This window comes from Drosophila novamexicana, unplaced genomic scaffold (assembly GCF_003285875.2).
Source record: "Drosophila novamexicana strain 15010-1031.04,08,12 unplaced genomic scaffold, DnovRS2.1 tig00000485-arrow-pilon, whole genome shotgun sequence".
Taxonomy (NCBI): Eukaryota; Metazoa; Arthropoda; class Insecta; order Diptera; family Drosophilidae; genus Drosophila; species Drosophila novamexicana.
The window spans coordinates 4,037,275-4,055,567 of record NW_020824808.1 but is presented as its reverse complement, the minus strand read 5'-3'; the positions used below and the strand labels follow the sequence as shown (position 1 = coordinate 4,055,567).

The window sequence follows — 18,293 nt, the reverse complement described above, 5'->3', positions numbered from 1 at the left end:
AAAAAAAAACTTTAGCCAAGCCAGCCTGTGTCTTGGCTTGGGCGCTAGGCACAGTCAACGACAAGCAGCCAAAGACAATTTTGTTGGCACTAATTGAATGTAAATACAATTTTGCTTTGCTGTCAAGTCTTGTGTCTAGCGTCGACGACGCCCAAAAGCAGCAGCGGCAGCGGGTGGAGCGGCAGCAGCGGCAACAGCGGGTGAAGCGGCAGCAGCAGCGGCGTGAGGAATCAACCAGGCAGCTCTGTTGACTATGTTGGCGCCGCTTGACGACGACGACGACGACGCCGACGACTACGTTGGCAATAAAATGAAACGAGCTGATTGTGTGCTACAAACAAGTGCAGCTGTTGCCAGCAACCTGCCTCATACTCATGCCTGCCACAGTTGCAGCAGCAGCAGCAGCAGCAGCTCACAGACCCGGCTGTTCGGCTCCGGCTGGCTTTCTTGGGGCTGAAGTGTCGTTCTAACGTTTGGCACACAGATCAAGTGCAATGCAACGTGCAAAGTTCCAAAAAAGCGCAAAAATCAACAGTGTAAAATCTTTTATTTAGTGTCATCAAGTGCGATGTTGTTGCCACTGCCTGCTGCAGCTGCTGCTCAATTTGTGACAGCCCGCATTGAGTTTGTGTATGCAAAAATCTCATTTGGTAAAAGCCCAAAATTTAATTAACAAATTGCCTAACATAAGCAACGAACTACTTGTGCGTTGAGTGCATATCCGAAGTGGCAAAAACATTCCAAGTCTTTGCTTAATATGCAATCGACTTTTGGCACTTCAGGTGAAATCTGTTCATAATAAAAGCGTATAAACTAGATTACAACTATTTTGCATGAACCACAATGTTGATACAATTAAAACGGCGCTTTAATTAAATCAATTTGTATGCGCTTTAAATTGCTTTCAAATTGCGTATACGCAGAAATTTTTAATTGAATTATTTAGCCTTTGCGCCAGCAAATTGCCCATGGAACGTAAGTGCAGCATAGTAGCAATAACAAACTGTACAACAATACATCCATCAAAAAATAGCACCAACAGGCGAAACCACGTAGTCCAGCCAAAGGCAAAGACCACATTTTATATCCATTACATACGGGCTTAAATGGTCTGTAATCAAATAAGCCTGGCGGGCAACCAGCACATCTACAATATGTTACAAAACAGTTTCGTTGACGCCAATTTCATCCAAATATTACAGATTAGTTTTTAAAATCTTAAAATATCTAAATTCGATGAATATTATAAAGTACATTGAAGTAATACCATGCTAGCGGTTGTTTAATCCTATTTTGTATACATGATATTTAATTAAATTTTTTAGAACAGAAAAATGATACATTAATAAAGTAAAGAATGTAAAGTTTACTTGAGCGTAAATATAGCTAATCTATATATTTTCAATAAACTGAAGTAACATATATGCACTTACTTTTCAATAAATTGAATATTTGAGGTGCAGCTTTTAGTATTCAAATAAATTTTAGACATTCGATTCTTTATTATATATTTTTATTAGCCTAGAATATTTTAAAGTTTCATAAAGTTAATTTCTGCCTTAAGTTTATTTTAGATATTCGATTATTTATTTGCATATTTAGCCATATATCCTTAAATATCAATAAGTAACCTATTGATTTAAGCGTAAGTAAGTAAAGACATTGTAAAACAATAATGTTTAAATTGAACGAACAGAAATGCCCTTTTTACTGTTAAAAATAAAATGTTAGAATTGCGATTACTTACTTACAGCTTGATATTTTAGAATATTAACAGAAAAACTTTTAATGCGCAGTTCAAAATTTTTATGTTTGAAAATATATTAAAAATAATTATAACTAAATTTGTAACTTAAGCTCAATAGATATACAAAATATACAAATTATACTTTTATCTATACAAATATATTTTCGAAAAACGTTTTTATATTAAAATGCGTTTTGGAAATACGAATACAAAATTTAATTAAATTTAAATTTACCAATTGTAATTGATATGCTTACAGGGTATTTTGCAGACAACTTCAGCACATCTCTTGCCTTTATTTGCATTTAATTGAATTTAGCATATATATTAAAATATATAAATATATCTAATTAGAAATCAGATACCTTAAATATTGACTGGCTGCAATTGAGCTCAAACGTTGTATCTAACTCCCGTTAACAACATAGGAACATAAACATAGGAAAGTATAAAGTGTTGTCAAAAAATAAACAACAATTATAATTAATTCGTTATCAATTAATATTTGTTGTTGGATTATTGAGCACTGTGCTTATTTCTTGACAGGGCTGCACAACAACAATTGCAGCATCAGGTAAATGTAATTGCGAGTCATGTAAATGTAAAATACACAAAATAAAGAGTCAAATTGAATTGTGTAATATGTGTAATTTACATAATTGCATAACGGCTTTTGAGTAGCTTCCTCACAAACACTCATACACTTTGATTTCCATGGTTGTTTTTGTTGTTGTTGTTGCTGTTGTTAGTGACATGTTTGCAATTTGCACACTCATCGCTTTGCTGTTGGTTCATTTATGCAGAGCACTTGCAGAACTTGTAAATGTTCATTATCATTTCCCATTAGCATGCATATGGAACGTAATTTTCGCATTCAGCGCTGTGTGGCAATGCCAGTTGGCATGCATTCAGTATGCATGCTGTTGCCAGCAGGATGCTGGTGTATTGTATTAGGCAGCATCAAGCGTGTCCCTTTATGCTAGATTTTCTGTTGCTCCCATGTGCGCCAATAAACGCATCCTTATGGCGACAAGTCGCGAGGCGACGCGACGCGACGCGACGTACGCCTGATAGGCAGTTGTGCAATCAAATCAGCATCAAATCATACCAAAATTGAGTTAATTTTCCCCCTCGCGCACAGTTCATTGGGCAAGCGCATGGTATTGCGGTTTTTGCATTTTAACTAACGTTGAAAATTTTAAATGCATTTTTGTCACAGCCTCTGGACACGACTCTGGGTGGAGGAGGTGGGTGGCAAACAATGCGGCCAGGCGCAAAAGCAAGGCTTGATTGCGTTTCCGTTTAATGCAATTTTGTGGTATGAAATGCAATAATTTGTCGTGGCCCATGTGCCGCTGGGTGTTGCAGCCACATCTGTATGAGTGTGTGTGAGTGTGTGCGAGTGTGTGTGAGTGTGTGATTGCGGGTGTTTCGGGCACTGTGGTTAGTCCCAGTGCCTGGGACGTCTGAGGAAATGCGGCAGTTGACGCGTTTGCGTCACTTGTGTGTTAATATTTTGCCGATTGGCGCTGCAATATTTTGTCATTGGCAAACCATTATGAATTTATTTATTATTTTCCTGTCTGCTCTATGAAATATTTTCGCGTTGATTGCGTTTGTTTATGAGTGTGCGCACGGGCGTGTGTGTGTGTGTGTGAGCATGTGCTTGCGACGAAATAACGCGGCGTATGCATGATTTTCAATTCGTTTTAGGCGGACGTGTGTTTTTAGCATTTTGCGTTGATGCACGCAAATTAAAGTGCAGGCAAGCAGAAATTCAATCTCTTATTTGGTGATTGTGTTCTTTTTTCCGTCGATTTTAGGTTTTTTTTTCAAAAGTCCCTTTATTTTCGTACTCCGGCTGTTTTGAATTAAGGAAAGCGCACGTTTTATTGTTTGTTTCAATTGCCTGGCTGACGAGCAGGACGACCCAACCAGCGAACGAACGAACGCCCGGCTCAAGCAGGACGAACGTAATCAGCAAATGTGCCAGCCGGCGAGCAAATTTCAGGTTTTGGCCCCAAAAGCAAAATTAGTTCAATTTGTTCAAAATCAAGCTAACGTCTGTACGTATACGGATGTATGTCCTAATGTGCCAGACAAAAGTAGCAGACAAACCAAAAAATAAGATAAAATAACAAAAAAAAAAAAACAAAAAACATTGAAGATGCCGAGCAAGAGAAGCGACTAATTCTATTTAGCATTTGGCAGAATGACTATGACGTTGGCTAACTGGCATTATTTTTATTTTTGTTTTTCCATTTTGTACGTAGCTCTTGTTCGCAGCCGTGCAACTGAACTCCGGCTAATTACTCAATGCAAATTAAAATTCATGTCAAGCAGATTGGATTATCCTCACGCAACATTAAATGTCGCGTTTAGCCAGGCAGCAGGAAAGGTGTTTTCCTTTTTGCCTTTGCTCTTTTAGTTCCGACGAGTTTCGCGCAAAATGGACAACTGGAATCAGGAGCGGAAAGGACAAGGGCGAGGCAAATGGAAGGTAACGAAGACAACGCTTCAGAGCGTTCAGAGGGTGGAAGCGCAGCGCAGAGAAATCTCTTTTGAAATGCTAATGTAAAAATTCTTTAAAGAAAATTACGCAATACATTATTTTGGTTTATTTTGCATTAAAAGTCAATTTAGTGTTAAGGCACAACAACAGCAAAAAAGGCAAAAAAAAAACATGCGAACAGCAGAAAAAAAGGGCAGCTAAGCGGGCGCCCCCAAAAACAAAAGCAACAACAACAGCACAGCGTTCGCCACAAAAAGGAGCTGTAGAGCGTAAAGAGCGCAACAGGATTGGGCACGGACACGGACAGGGAGACGGAAACGAGCCAGGCTTTCCAGGCGTGAACCTGGACGCGAACCGGCCGGGCCATGACAACGCAACTAACTACAGTTTGTGCTCGACGTAAATAACAAACGACCGAAAGTTAGCATTTTTATTTTGCATTTTAAGTTGATTTGCCGGCTGCGTGCTGAGCGTAGTGTCAACGGCACTCAGTCCGTAGACCCGAACAGAGCTGGCATTAAAAAAAAACCTTAAAAAAAAAACAACAAAAAAAGCACAGCCGAACACACCCACACGTTCACATATTCCACAGATGTGAGAGTGGGCAATGGTGTACCGTGGGCAAAATATGTCGCATACTGTTCAGTACCACTGTAGATTTTGAGGAAAAAAATCTGGATCTCATGGAGAGTATGGACGTTAAACTATTAAATTTATATATATTTCGTGTTGCCATCGTTAAATTTATTTATAATTTTATTTTTGTTTCCAGAAATCTTTGATAATTTGTAACTTGCGCTTTTTGAAACTGCGTTATTCTTAAATTTCGTTCATGATGTTCGTTCAACCATTTGGGACAAATGGGATTATGAGCATTAAACACTTCATTTCACAATGTGCAACAAAAACATTATTATGACTACTTTGGTGCTTTTCCTTTTTTTTTTTTTTTTTTGGCGCGAAAAGTTTATTTTTATTTTTACAATTTTTTTTCAACATTTTCCACCATTGTGCATTTGTGTCCTTTTTTCGTCTTATGCTTTGCGTGGGGGCTGCTGCGGCACGCTGCTCTTTATCTATTAAAACGCCTTCCAATTTGCATATTTCTGCAGCTGTAACAGCTGTCAACGCTGGACAGTGATGATGGCAGCGACGGCAGCAGTCCTGACTGCGACGCCGGCTGAGCAGCGGCGCAGGACTTATTGTAACAGCAAACGAGGAGCAGCTCTTAAGATAATGTACTCCATCCCCCTCCCCCACACGTACTCGCTGCTCAGCTGATGAGTGGGAGCATCTCGCGCAAATTAAAGCTCTCGTCTGCATTTTCGGGAGAGAACATACAAAAAAAAAATAAGTGAACAATTTGCAACAATCGTGTGGTCAATGTGCTCGACGAGAAGATATCCCATTGTATGGGATAGTGTGTACTTAAAAATGTGCTAACATTTCTGAAGCGTGTTAAAAAATACAAGGTAAAGCAATTTCTCCTCTTAATAACAACTCTAAGGCATTTTTAATCAACTGCCATGCACTAGGTTTTTGTTTTTTTTTTTTCAGGCCAAATTCAGCATAAGTCAAAGACAAGAAAGCATGATGGATCTCATGCTGATTTATATTGTAAAGTATTTTTGGACAAAAGTGTAGAACGCAGCTATCACATATTGATGTGTAATGCAGGGTATGCAATGCATTTGTCCAGATCACTTAATGACCTATAATGCATAGCATATTAGCTGTGAGGTCAAACAAAAGGGAATAAAGACTGTATTGTGCACATGGCATTAAAAATTAATTGCGTAATTTTTTACAAGTTTTGTTAAGTTTGATTGTTAACAACAACATGCGCCAAAAATGTCTTGTGTTTGCATGGATATTGTGTTTGCGGAAGGGCATTTGTATAGTCGTAGCAGCGGCAACCACTTGACTATTTTATTTTATTGTGTTTCTCTGTTCGGCTTGTTATGCTGTCGCATTACCTACATCAAGTGTCACTTTAAAACGCATTTTTCTTTTCGTACGGCCCCTCAACCCAGCACGCTTTCCAAGTACTGCTCAAAGCTGTCGGCACTGTGCTTATCTAAGGGCTATTGTTTGGTATGCCCGTCGCGGCGCTTGTAAACAATTCCATGCACATTAAGTTCCAATTAAGTAACATTCAAGTCGAATCGCTGCCCGTCGCCGGGTTGTTGCCGTCGTCTATGGGTAAATTGCGGTTTGTTTGGTTTTCGGGTGGCAGCAGCAGCAGCAGCAGCAGATTGCTTTGTTAATATTAATTTGTCATTAATTTCAACGACATCAGCTTACAAGCAGCTCGTTTAAAATGCATTGATAAGCCAAGTGGCCTGGCTGCCAGCTGTTTTCCTACACGCCCGACCAACACACACTCACACACACACACACACACACACACACACACACACACACACACACACACACACACACACACACACACAGCCATCAGATAAGTTTAATGCGCTTTAAACTGTTTGGCTACGGCTTGGGGGCTGTCTTTGTGAGTGCTATGCAGCAACTCCTTGGTCAAGTCCTTTTCAAAACTAAACACAACTGTTGCTTGTGCACTTGTACGCTCAAAGGGTGCGAGCTTTTTAGTTGCGGCCTGACCGCGACCGTTTTCTTCTTCTCGTCTTAACCTGTCTATCTAGCCATCAGTTAATGGCCAATCTTTTTTAATACCCTACAAGGCCAATGATTCAACGGGTCTACTGCCGCGGGCGCATAATCTGGCATATATATAGTATGCATGTTTTTTGTCTTAACACCACTTAAAAGATTGGCTGAAAAAGAATAGGAGAACCTGAGCCATAGAACTCTTATGTTGTCATCTTGTTAGCCGTGTCTTGAGTGTTTGTCAGTCGAATTTCTGGACTGTCGGACTGCCAAAGGATAAGCTGCTGATGTATTCTTGAAGCAAGCCCTATTTTTGCATGGCGTTGAACTATGCAACAGTAAATACTCAACTGGAAAGGTCTCGACGGCAGAAACTCTTTATTCAGCGCTACTTTGTACAACATTTACATGTAAACAGACAGACCAGATCCACAAAGGTTAAGAATGCATTTAGCTTATGTTGCCTAGCAGCTTCACAGCCATTCAGATAGCTAGTGAGCCACGCAATGCCAGCTTAGCTTCCCTTGGCTACAAAATATTCTGGGCATAGGCTTTGACCATTCTGGCTGGCAGCGCATAAAAGGCGCGTGTAGAGCGCTCTCAATGCAACCGCAGCAGTCAAAAGCTGAAAGGGACCACTCTGTTACCTTTGAATGGGCAAAAAAAAAAATAGTTAAAAAAAATAGAGGTGTTATCTGATTGCCATTTTAAACACAGCAGGCGGCGAGCGCATTTAAAAGCCGAGCAGAACAAATACGCGCACATAAAAAATTAAATCACATGCATAGACTATTCACTGGATACACTGGGTAACTGTTCAAAGGGGCATTAAAAAGAATTGCACACAAAGTTTTTGCAATTGCAAAGTGGCAAATAGATTCTAGCAATTGCAAATTCTGAATTTCTCGGTATTTTCCAACCCCAAGTATCTTTCGTATATATATGTATATATATATATATATGTCATTTGAATAGTTGGTCAGCTAATGATGGAATCAACTGGACCACATGCTGACAATTTTGTATTCAAATTTAAAGCATTTCGTACTGTAGCTTAAATTTGCAATTCGTTTATAAATTCTATCATTAGGTAAGAGCATTACAGCTTTATCAATGCTCACATTCTGGCATTAGTCTCAGCTTCACTTCTTTTACAATTGGTCTATCGCTTTGACCAAGTCTGTTTGCTTTCACTGTGCAAGAGAGTCGGGCTGAATGTTTTAAGCTGGGGCAGCGGTGCGTATGAGCAATACAACTTGACTGAAGTCACACTAATTAAATGGCACTACACAACTTGGACTTACGACATGGATAATGACGCTCCTCTGGCGCCTTGCTGACACAGTGCTGTGCAGCAGTATCGGTAATTAAAATCTAAAAAGGATACAGTTCTTCCTGTCTACCGTTGCAGCCGCGTGCCATTCTCCAAGTAGCCCGCTGGCACTCGGTACTATTTGCTTAATCTGTAGTTATCGCCAGGTGTGCGTTCCAAGTGTATGTATGTGTGTGTATGTGTATGTGTATGTGTGAGTGTGCCACAACTGAGAGCTCTTGTTAACGTTGGGGTAAGCAAATAATGAGGTGAGCCACACGAGCTTTTAATGAATAAAAGCAGTAATCGTTTTGAATCGCAGAGCATTTAAGCGTGTCAAAGGAACAGGACATGGTACACAGGACGGTGGACATCAGGTAAATATGCTAGCGAATAGCTATTAAGGTAAAACATTTGGACTCAATTTTCCACCATAAATCTATATACATATATTTTGATTGACAATTTGGTTTCACATGAATGGGGATAGCGGGGAGATGCCGAAACTGCCGGAGAACGGATATCCATAACTATAACCATAACCATAAGGACGACCATAATATCCGCTGCCCAGTAGGCCACCGCCGTACGTACTGCCGTAAGGATAATAAGGATTACGTATGCCAGCACCATATCCTCCATAACCACCATATCCACCGTAGCCGCCATATCCTATGCCTCCAAGTCCGCCAATGGCACCCCCATAGCCGCCAATACCACCCAATGCACCGCCATAGGCTCCATACCCGCTGCCATAGTACGACGGATAGCCTCCAAAGCCGATTTGTCTGGCAACGCGTGCTCCGCCTGCTGCCCCTGGCTGTGCCTCCGGTCTGGCCGCATCCTCCTCCTTGAGGGGCTGGCCAACTGTTGCGTCCAAGTGGCAGGCGACGATTAGCAGCGCATATAATCCAAATAAGACGCAGTTCCGCATTGTGCCGGGACTCCTTAAGCTGTTTACCTAGCGAGCTGCTTGAATTTGTGTATAGCTGTTGTTATGTGGTGACCGTGTGGTTTGTGCGTTCGTGTGGTGCTGTGCAGCCAACTGTGACCCAGCCAGCGAATGTTTTAGCCATTTATAGCCTTAGAACTTTGCGCATAAAATAGAAACTTTTGTTTCGCTTCTTTTTTTGGTGTTCGTTTTTTTTTGTTGTTGCTTGTTAGCGAAATGAGACGCTAATGTAAACGTCATAAAACAAACTATTTAAATATGCGATTGCGGCCAAAATGGAACAAAAAGCCAATTCATGTGGCCCGGCAGCAGCAGCTACCAGTTGCCGGCTATTGCCAACGCCATTGGCTCGCACGCTAAGTGGCGTTCATGAAATCGAATGGCTCACTGGATGTTTAAAGAGCAAAACATTTCACTTTGCGCCAGGTAACTTCAACTTTTGCTTGCCACTTGCCCCGTTCCCGTTCCTGTTAACCTTAACCAGCACTTGCGGTCAGGTAAGCTGTGCAAATGTGCTAATTTCATTTGAAGGTTAGTTATGCTATTGACCAGGCCAAGACCCCTTGGGCCGACACCGGGCGTACCGCACAAGGTTCGCCGCACGCACACGTCATAAGCTTCAACTTTTGGTGCGTAAGTGTAAATTGCTGTTTGCTGTTTGTTGTTTGTTGTTGTTGTTTGTTGGTGTTGGTGTTGCTGTTGTTGTTATTATTGCTGCTTTTGCTGTTGTTGCTGTTGTTTGCCTATTTGCCAGCTTGCTTGTTCGCAGGTTTGTTTTTGTTTGGCTAGCTGTTTGTTTTATGCGCGACCTGTCCATTAACAATGCTCGATGGCTCTATGCCTCACGCCACTTTGCGACTTGTCGCATGAGCAACGTTTTTTTTTTTAATTCTATAGCTTAAGCCAAATCTACAGGCAGCGCCATCGCATCCATTTTTATTCATTTATGCAGAATGATCGCCTCATCGCAGAGTTATTGTAGTTGTTGTTGCTTTTTAATTTGCTTATTCAAATTTAAACGTTTTAAGCCAGTTCAAAAAGTGGGTCAATTAACGACGTCAACATCAATAGCTGCACATTTTGGCGTGTCAGCCCGGGCCAGAAATCTATCCCATCCAAATTCAGGCTAGTCGTCACCATCGGTCAGCATACAAGCCTGCTGCATAAATTAGCGTCGGGCCAAAACAAAAAGCAGTTAAAATTAAAATTGCATAAAAGTTGTGGCCTGGTCAGAGACAGGGAAAGAAAGAGAGAAACATAGTGGTAGCGGGAGAGTGGATGAGAGAGGGAGAAAAAGAGAGGAGACAGAGAAGAAGAGAAGGGTAGAGAGCCAGAGCCAGAGGAAAAGGGAGAAAGCTCTAGCTAGAGGAAAAGAGAGAGAAAGCGAAAGAGATAGAGAGAGATAATGAAAGAGAGAAAGAGAGAGTTAAAGATAAAAGAGAACGGAGAAACGTAGATAGAACGAGAGATAGGGAAAGAGAGATAGAGAAAATTAGCTAGAAAGAAACAGAAAGAGAGAGAGGGAGAGAGACAGAGAGGGCAACAAAGAACGAGAGGGAAAGAGGGGAGGGGGAGAGAAAGAAATAAAGAGAGGCAGAAAATCTGAACGAAAAAGGGAGATAAAGAAAGAAAAAGAAAGTGGGAGAGAGACAGTGGCTTATTTAAAAAAGGTTAAAAGAATACGTGATATAAAAGAAATTCTTTTTAGGACTGTAGCCAAAAGGGAACGGATATCTTGAGTTTATAAGTACTTTGACGGGAAAAATTTATTTTAGCGCGATTATTTCTATAGCGGCAATAATTTAGATAGTTAGAGACGATACGGTTTTGTAGGTACATATGTGCGGAATTGTTACGCTGAGTTCGGTTGAAATATTTTGAGTAACAGAACAATATTCCATACAAAAAATTCTTGTTGTTTCTTTCAACCAAATGATATAGTAGTTCGTAAGATTTTGTACTTGTGTAAGATTAAGTTGAAAAACAAAGGATAGTTTAGGAAATAACATTTTTGTTGGATATATTAAGAAGAGTAACAGGATCTCAGAAACTACAAGCAGAGACTTGGAATTTTGAATCCCCCTAGAAGATCAAGTGGAATCTGGTCTTGAGAACAAGTATCTCAGCAACATTTCACTTATCAGTTGAAATTTTGCTCGGATCAATTATCTTGTGTAGAATACACCGATCCAGAATACTTCCTTTCTCCACAAAATTGTAAGAAGCTTTGCTTGCACTCTCGACTAGGATTCTTAATTTTTTTTATTAAATTGTTAAAAATTTATATTTTGAGCAGAATCATGTACGTTGCCCAGTAAAGACATTTAAATGGCTGGCTGGCAGCCAGTTGAGCAGCCACTTGACCAGCTGCCCTTGGTGTATTGGGAGGCCAACTGAGCGGACTTGTCTGGTTGCCTAATAAGTTTCCGTTATTATTATAGAGAATGGGGTTATTGTTGTTGCTGTTGTTTACGCTTAGCTAGGCAGTTAATACCGAATGCTCTGCTCGGAGTATTCATTTCATTTGGGAGTTAGGGCAATGTTTATGCCTGGCCAAAAGTTTACGCAGTTTCAGCCAAACCACTTCTAGTTTTATGGTCCTGCTATCGCTTAGCCAAAGTGTTGGCGAATTCATATGAATTGGTTTGGCCATGATGCTTAGTTCCTTTGGAAGCAGCTCCAACTTTCTGGCAATTAGACCTTGGCAAAGAAGCCGCTGCTCGATGCCGCTCGTATAGTCAAACTAAAGTTTTTCAACAAAAATCAGTAAATTAAATTTCTGCTTGATTTAAAGTAGATGCTGGTGGAGTTTAACTAATTTACCCGATTGTTAAGTCGATTGACGGCTAAGCCTAAACCTATTTGCGGCAATTACTCGGGCACCAAGACTTTTGTGCAAAAATGCGCTTGAGGCGCTTTATACAAAGTAAAATAAATATATAAATGCTGCTATTTATAACAAAGAAACGAATTGCACCTTATCTCAATTGCCAGCCAGGCATTTTGGTCTCAAATTGCCTCCCCCACGCCACGTTCTTAGTGGGCGTTTGTCGATAAAGATTAAAGGCTGACTGTAAAATGTCGCTTTTGACAAGCGGATTTTATTGTTAAAAAATTAACTCGGCTTTAAATTTACGCCTTTTGTTATCCCTTGACCTTAGAGTGGTCGACACGCACACACACACAAATATTCGCCCCCGCCCACATTTATAAAAGTTTCTTTCAGCCTCTATGTGCGCTGGTCGGGCATAAAGGAAAAAATGTCTTTAGATTGAAGCTATGGCCTGGCATTTCATTGCATACCCTTACAGATGCCGATGCGATGATTTAAGAAACATTTTCTGAAAGTTTTCAAAGAATAAATGTTTGATATGCCGTTAAAAAGGATGTTCAAAAAAATTGTTTATATATTCTTGAGCGACATTCAAAAGTTGATAACAAACAAGACTCTATATGTAAATGGCTGGCCAGGGGCGTTAGAGTGTGAAAGTATCTTGACTTTCTTGCCTCGCCATGTCATATCTTATCGAGGGCGTGTCTCAATAAATCTACAGCACCTCTGTGCAATATTTGGGATGTATCCATCCATCCAAGGGACCCAACAGCTGGCAGCAGGACTAGGAGCAGCAGCATCAGCCAAAAGCCGTTCTAACTGATTATCCATGTTGTCCGAAAGGAGCAGCAACAGCAGCTGCTGATTGATTTGTTATTGAAAATATTAGGCCTGCTTGGAAACTGGGATCGATTTCGGCATGGTGTTGGGTGGGGCGTGGCTGAAACGTGCTGTTGGATACGCTTGAAACTTTTATAACTTTATGAGGGCGCCGTAATTTGATATCGCAAAGTTTTTTATTGCCTTTTATAGGCTTATAATTTGGCCGCGATGCTGTTGCTGTTGTTGTGAGCTATTGCTGGCATTGTTGTGGCAGCAAGAGCTGTCTGGGTTGGCTGGCCCACAGGGCGTATGCTTGTTGTGGCAGCTTTTTGTTTACACGTTATTTATGGCTTATAAATACGAGTACGTCTGTTCGTAAGCATGTATCATTTACGTTTTGAGGGACATTCGGGGGCTCGGCTTTGGGAAATTGTAAACAACTTACATGTGGCCTCTGCGCGCACGAAATCTCTTAATGAGCATTCGAATTGGCATAATGCTGACAATGAAATTGCATATACGTATAATTGGATTAGTGGTCTGTGTACTTAGCTTATTGTTGCGTTGTTGTCGTTGTTGCTGCTGCTGCTTCGACGATATAATTAGCAACGAGCGAGTCCCAGAACAGGTTAGTTTTGTCATGCGGCAGGCTTACTGTTTATTCTGGCAACAGAACAACAATTGAGGTAGCAGCGGGCTCATAGCTTGCGGCTCTTTAAGGGGATTTTTCTTGGCCATTTGATAATGCTCAGGAAATTTAATTGCTCGAAAGGGTCAGCGGCTCGTTAAGAATTAACGGGCATGCCGCTGCTTCTCCCTATATAAAGAGTCAAGTTGAGTGTTTGCCACATTTTATTAGACTTGGTGCCCCACAGCGAAGGGCAATGCGTGTGCTTCATTTATATCTAATAGTGCTAAGTGCTCTGTTGCCCATGCTGGGTGCAAGCAGCACCAGAGACGGCCACCCACCAGCGGAAATGAAGCAATGGCGGATGTAAATCAGGCAGCGGATCAGCAGGAGATGCCGGCATTGCGCTCGGTCAGGCAGCTAGGCAACGGCCGGCGTTTTGGCGGCGGCAGATTTGGTGGGGGCGGTCTACGCCGTTTTGGAGGCGGTGGCTTACCTTTTGGCGGCGGCGGTCGACGATTCGGTGGCGGCAGGCGGCGCTTTGCCAATCCTGGTTTCTATCCGCAACCATTTGGGTTTTTTGGCTAAATTATAAAAGTTTAATGTACATATGCTATAAGATCAAAAGTACTTAGCAGTAAACATATCCAACTTTAAATTAAGCAAATACGAAACTTGTTTTTGCCTAAGCAGCGCCTCTTAAATTCTTATAAATACTTGTAAGTGGCCCTGGCAAAGATTATTATTTCCAGCGGAACGACTAAGCCATCCCATAAGATGCCCTCTTTTATTTCTCTGCGCCTGACGTTGAGTGTGCTGCTATTTGGCTTTGTTCTGGAAGCTGCAGCGGATGCGAATGCACCGCAGCTGGCGGAAATAGGGCAAGAGAATGTTGAAGAGCTGCCGGACAAGTCACACCAAAAGGACATCGCTGAGCGAGTGCGTCGTCAAGGTTTTCGATATAGACCTGTATGCAACATACCAGGTTATTATGTAGGCTGCTTTTCAAGACGTCGTTATTACGGTGGCTACGATGACAGATCTTTGATCTTTGATCAAATCTATCTTTTATTATCTTAAAAGGAGACCAATTTTGATGTTTAAATAAATGCCAAGACAGTTAAATAAACAAACAGATAGAAAAGCAGCTTATGCATCAACGGGTTAATGTTTGGCTGAGCTGCGGGCGCTGGTAAATTTTTATTTCAAATCACGTTGAGTGACACAGGACAAGAAACTTAATCAGCAATGTTAACGATGTCAGTTGGAATAGCAGGATGCCGGCATGTGGCACAAGCGGGTTATTCCGGGTCGCGTTGCCGCGTTTTTTTCTAATTCATATGCGTTTCAAGTTTTAATTACGTGGCGAAGACGAAGAAAAAGAATGAAAATAGACGAGAATGCGAATGTGGATGGACGTCTTCTGTCTTGGCTTGACTGACAGCAGGGCAGGCGGCATTGCACCAACATGAAAACAACAAAATACGCCCAATCAGCGCAGCAAGAGCGGAAGCGACACGATACACAGATACAGATACACATACAGACAGAGATACAGATACAGAGACAGTTACGGATACAGCCACAGAGGTCTGGCAAAAAAAGGGCGAAAAAATTAAGTAGCGAAATCAGCGGGCAAAAAAAAAGCAAGTAAACAAGTAAGCATGTATTACATTACGTGTTTGCTAGACTTGGAGTTACTCTGCAGCCAGCTCTCAGAAAGTCTAAGCTAACTTTGCAAGTGCATGGGGATTTCATTTTTATTAGTAAGCAATAAGTTGCTTTGCATAAAAAGATTAAAAATATGTGTATATATATAAAAAAAAGTTGCCTGATTGAGTTGCAGATGCGTCAATTGGCAGTGGAACAGGGTATAACAAGAAAGGGAACAATGTGGAAACAGCGTAGGGCAGACACGAACAGAGTAATACGGCACAATGCAGAGCAAAGAAGAACACAAGTCTAACAGGATAAAGGCGTTGCATGCCAAGGATTATCTGCGGCAGTGGAAAGGAGAAGCTGGCAACACGAGTGGAAGAAAAATAATGGTAGCACGCAAAATTGTGAACTCACTTGACGTGGCTCATTCTGGTTGAGTTGCCTGCCCACGCCCGACCCACTCCATGCTCCACTCCATCAGCACAGCTCGCTGGCAGCAGCAGCCAGCACAACAACTCAACCTCACCCACATCCAAATGCCAAACGGCATGACGATGTTGTTTGCCGCTGACGGGCTCGGCGGTGGCATTGCTTCTTAGCTCCGTGTGCCGGCCAAATCAGCGTGCCAGCAACAGCAACAGGATGAGACACACAAAACGCACAAGATTTGGCCAACAGCATAAATATGCGCAAGCCGATGGTAGCAGATGGCCAAATCGCTGCTGCTGCTGCTGCTGCTCCCACAGCTGCGATCGGCAGGGGTAGCCCAGGCTTCAAGTCTTTGGCTGTGCGTGCGTGTTTTCTGTTGCCGGCAGGCGTGTTGGTTGGGGGAGGTGGTATGAGCCACAAAAATATTCCCAGTAATTAACAATTACATGGAAGCGAACCAATGTTGTTTGGCTGGCAGCTTGACTTGCTTGGCCAGGGCCGGATGCTTGAATTGGTAACGCACAGCTTGATTGACCGTCAGCAGTTATCAGAATGAGTGCCTGTCAGACTGTCTAGCTGTGTGTGTGCGCGTGCGTCTGTGTGTGTCTGTCTGAGAATGTGGCAGTAATCGTATTCGGCCGTCACACTCGTCAATTTATTTTCATGTTTATGCCCGAATAAATACAGAAATTAACTTTTCCTCATTCATATTTTGGCAACTACGCCAAAATGTTATTCAGTTCATTTTCAGCTCGTTTTTCAGCACTTAGCTGCAATATTGCCACTGGGCATATCGAAATCAAGTATTTGGTACATGGCTTGTTATTCCATTGGCATTCCGTAAGTCTGGAAAATATGCATTGAAATACTTTAGCCGATCTGCACACAAAATGTTTGTGGCTTAACTTTTCTCTGCTTTTTGCATATTTTAAATATTTGGATCTGTTTTAGTCATTAGCCATGCCACATTGTGTGCATTTATGTGATCTTTTTGCTGGATGAGCTGTTATGTGTAATTGTATTTGCGGTCAAAAGTGAAAAGGCCTGAGCAAGAGAGAGGGAGAGAGAGAGTGAGAGCTGTAGATTTGGGGGGTGCTGGGGCAGACAGAAAGTTTGCCATTTGAAAAATGTGGGGAAAATCCCTAATTAAACAGTTTGTCAGTAATGCAAATAAACTTCGTTAAACTTTTGCGTACCGCTAACGACAAGGCTGGGCACAAAGGCGAACGCTTCCCGCTGCCCCTACCCCGCGACCAGCGGCCCATCCATTTTTGCTTATTATTTTCGCTGCTTACTTTTTTTTTCGCCAAACACACAAAAATGTAATTATTAAAAAATTATGCTAAACACGCAATAAAAAGTTGGTAAGAAAAAATTAACGAAAAACTCCAACGGATGGAGGCAAACAGAAATTAAAAAACGAACAAATACAAAAATAAAAATAAAAAGAAAAAATGTATTTTTAAGAGGCAAATGGTCAAGTTACAATTTTCTTGTTTTTCGCTGTGTATTACTTGCCCGCATGAAAGAAAAGAAAACGGCAAAGCAACAGGAATAAAAACAGAAAAAAAATTAACAATTGTTAATTTGAAAATTGCACACAAATGCGTAATGTGAAAGTTTTTGCGTCCCGTTCGCAATGTTGGACTTGGGCTACGCGCAGCTCGGCTGGGCCACTTGTTAAGTGTTAATGAAATAATTATGCCAACTTTTGTCGGGACTGCGGCGGTGCACATGACTGCCCATTCGCACCACCATCAAATCGCATATATATATAAACATATATATGTATACATATATATATATATATATATATATATATATATATATATATAAAAGCCCTGTGGGGCGTGCAGCATCCTCATGGCCACTTCAGTTTTATTGTGCGCCTCCCCAGCGCACAATGAAGTGTGAGCTTTGGGCCCACCGCACCCATGACTTGCTTCTCTTCTTTTTTTTTTTGGTTTTTTTTTTTAATTCGATAAACTGCCCTCTAAAGGCGCCCAGAGACGATGTCGCGGAGGACGACGACAATGCTGTCGACCTTGGGCTAAGCCTGCGCCTAAAAGCAGGCAACGCTTTTGTGCTCGGGAGGCCTTCCAACGACTAAGCCGCTTAATTACAATAAGTTGGGCCTGTGGGCGCTGCCTGCTATTTACTTAAGACGCGAAAATGTGATTAACAAGTGTGAAAAGCCGTTTGGCCCCTTAGCTCCAACTTCAACTTGTGTCTTATTTTTATTTCACTTAATTTTATTATTTTCCCTCTTCCGCACAGTTTTCGCGCAAGTTTCATTTTGCTTGAATAACTTTAATTGATTTAGTTGGTGTGTGCGTGTGTGTGCTGCGTATATGCTAGCATTCAATTACTTAAAAATTGCATGGCAAAGTGTTGGGGATTTGACTTAAAAATTAGCGCAAGTTTTTGCCCAAACGACCCTCGCAACCCACAGCCGCTTTAAAAGCTGCGACAATGCAGGACAAAGTTGCTGCCACAAAGTTTTTGTGGCATGGCCTGCGCGCCACATGCATCATTATCAAGCCCAATGACAGGTGTGCGCATGCCAATTTGAACAGCTCTAATTGAATTTAGTAAACTATATATGTATCTGTGTGCGGCTCACTGTCTGTTGCTTGTTGTCTGCACTCGACTCTCGACTGCCGACTGTCGATTGCCGACTGTCGACTGCTGGGTTTTTGGGGGCGCGCTGCCGAAAAACTTTCACGCTGTCATTGTAATACACACCTTATCCGAATGGCTGCCCGCCCCTA

At 41.6% G+C, this 18,293-nt stretch overlaps 2 protein-coding genes across 2 annotated transcripts; one reads left to right on the top strand and one right to left on the bottom strand.

The window, feature by feature from the left end:
* Positions 1–8,671: 8,671 nt before the first annotated feature.
* Positions 8,672–9,133, bottom strand: LOC115761501 (keratin-associated protein 19-2). Its single transcript, XM_030703268.1, has one exon. It carries the CDS (start codon positions 9,131–9,133, stop codon positions 8,672–8,674), a length of 462 nt encoding a protein of 153 aa, XP_030559128.1.
* Positions 9,134–13,690: 4,557 nt separating this feature from the next.
* LOC115761499 (DEAD-box ATP-dependent RNA helicase 7) lies at positions 13,691–14,022 on the top strand. The gene is given in 2 exon segments (XM_030703267.1): positions 13,691–13,790; positions 13,793–14,022. Coding segments are annotated over 2 exon segments (330 nt in total).
* The last annotated feature ends 4,271 nt before the right edge of the window (positions 14,023–18,293 follow it).

Coding starts and splice junctions, on each gene's coding strand:
- LOC115761501 (XM_030703268.1), bottom strand. CDS start 9,133: ATGCGGAACTGCGTCTTATTTGGATTATATGCGCTGCTAATCGTCGCC.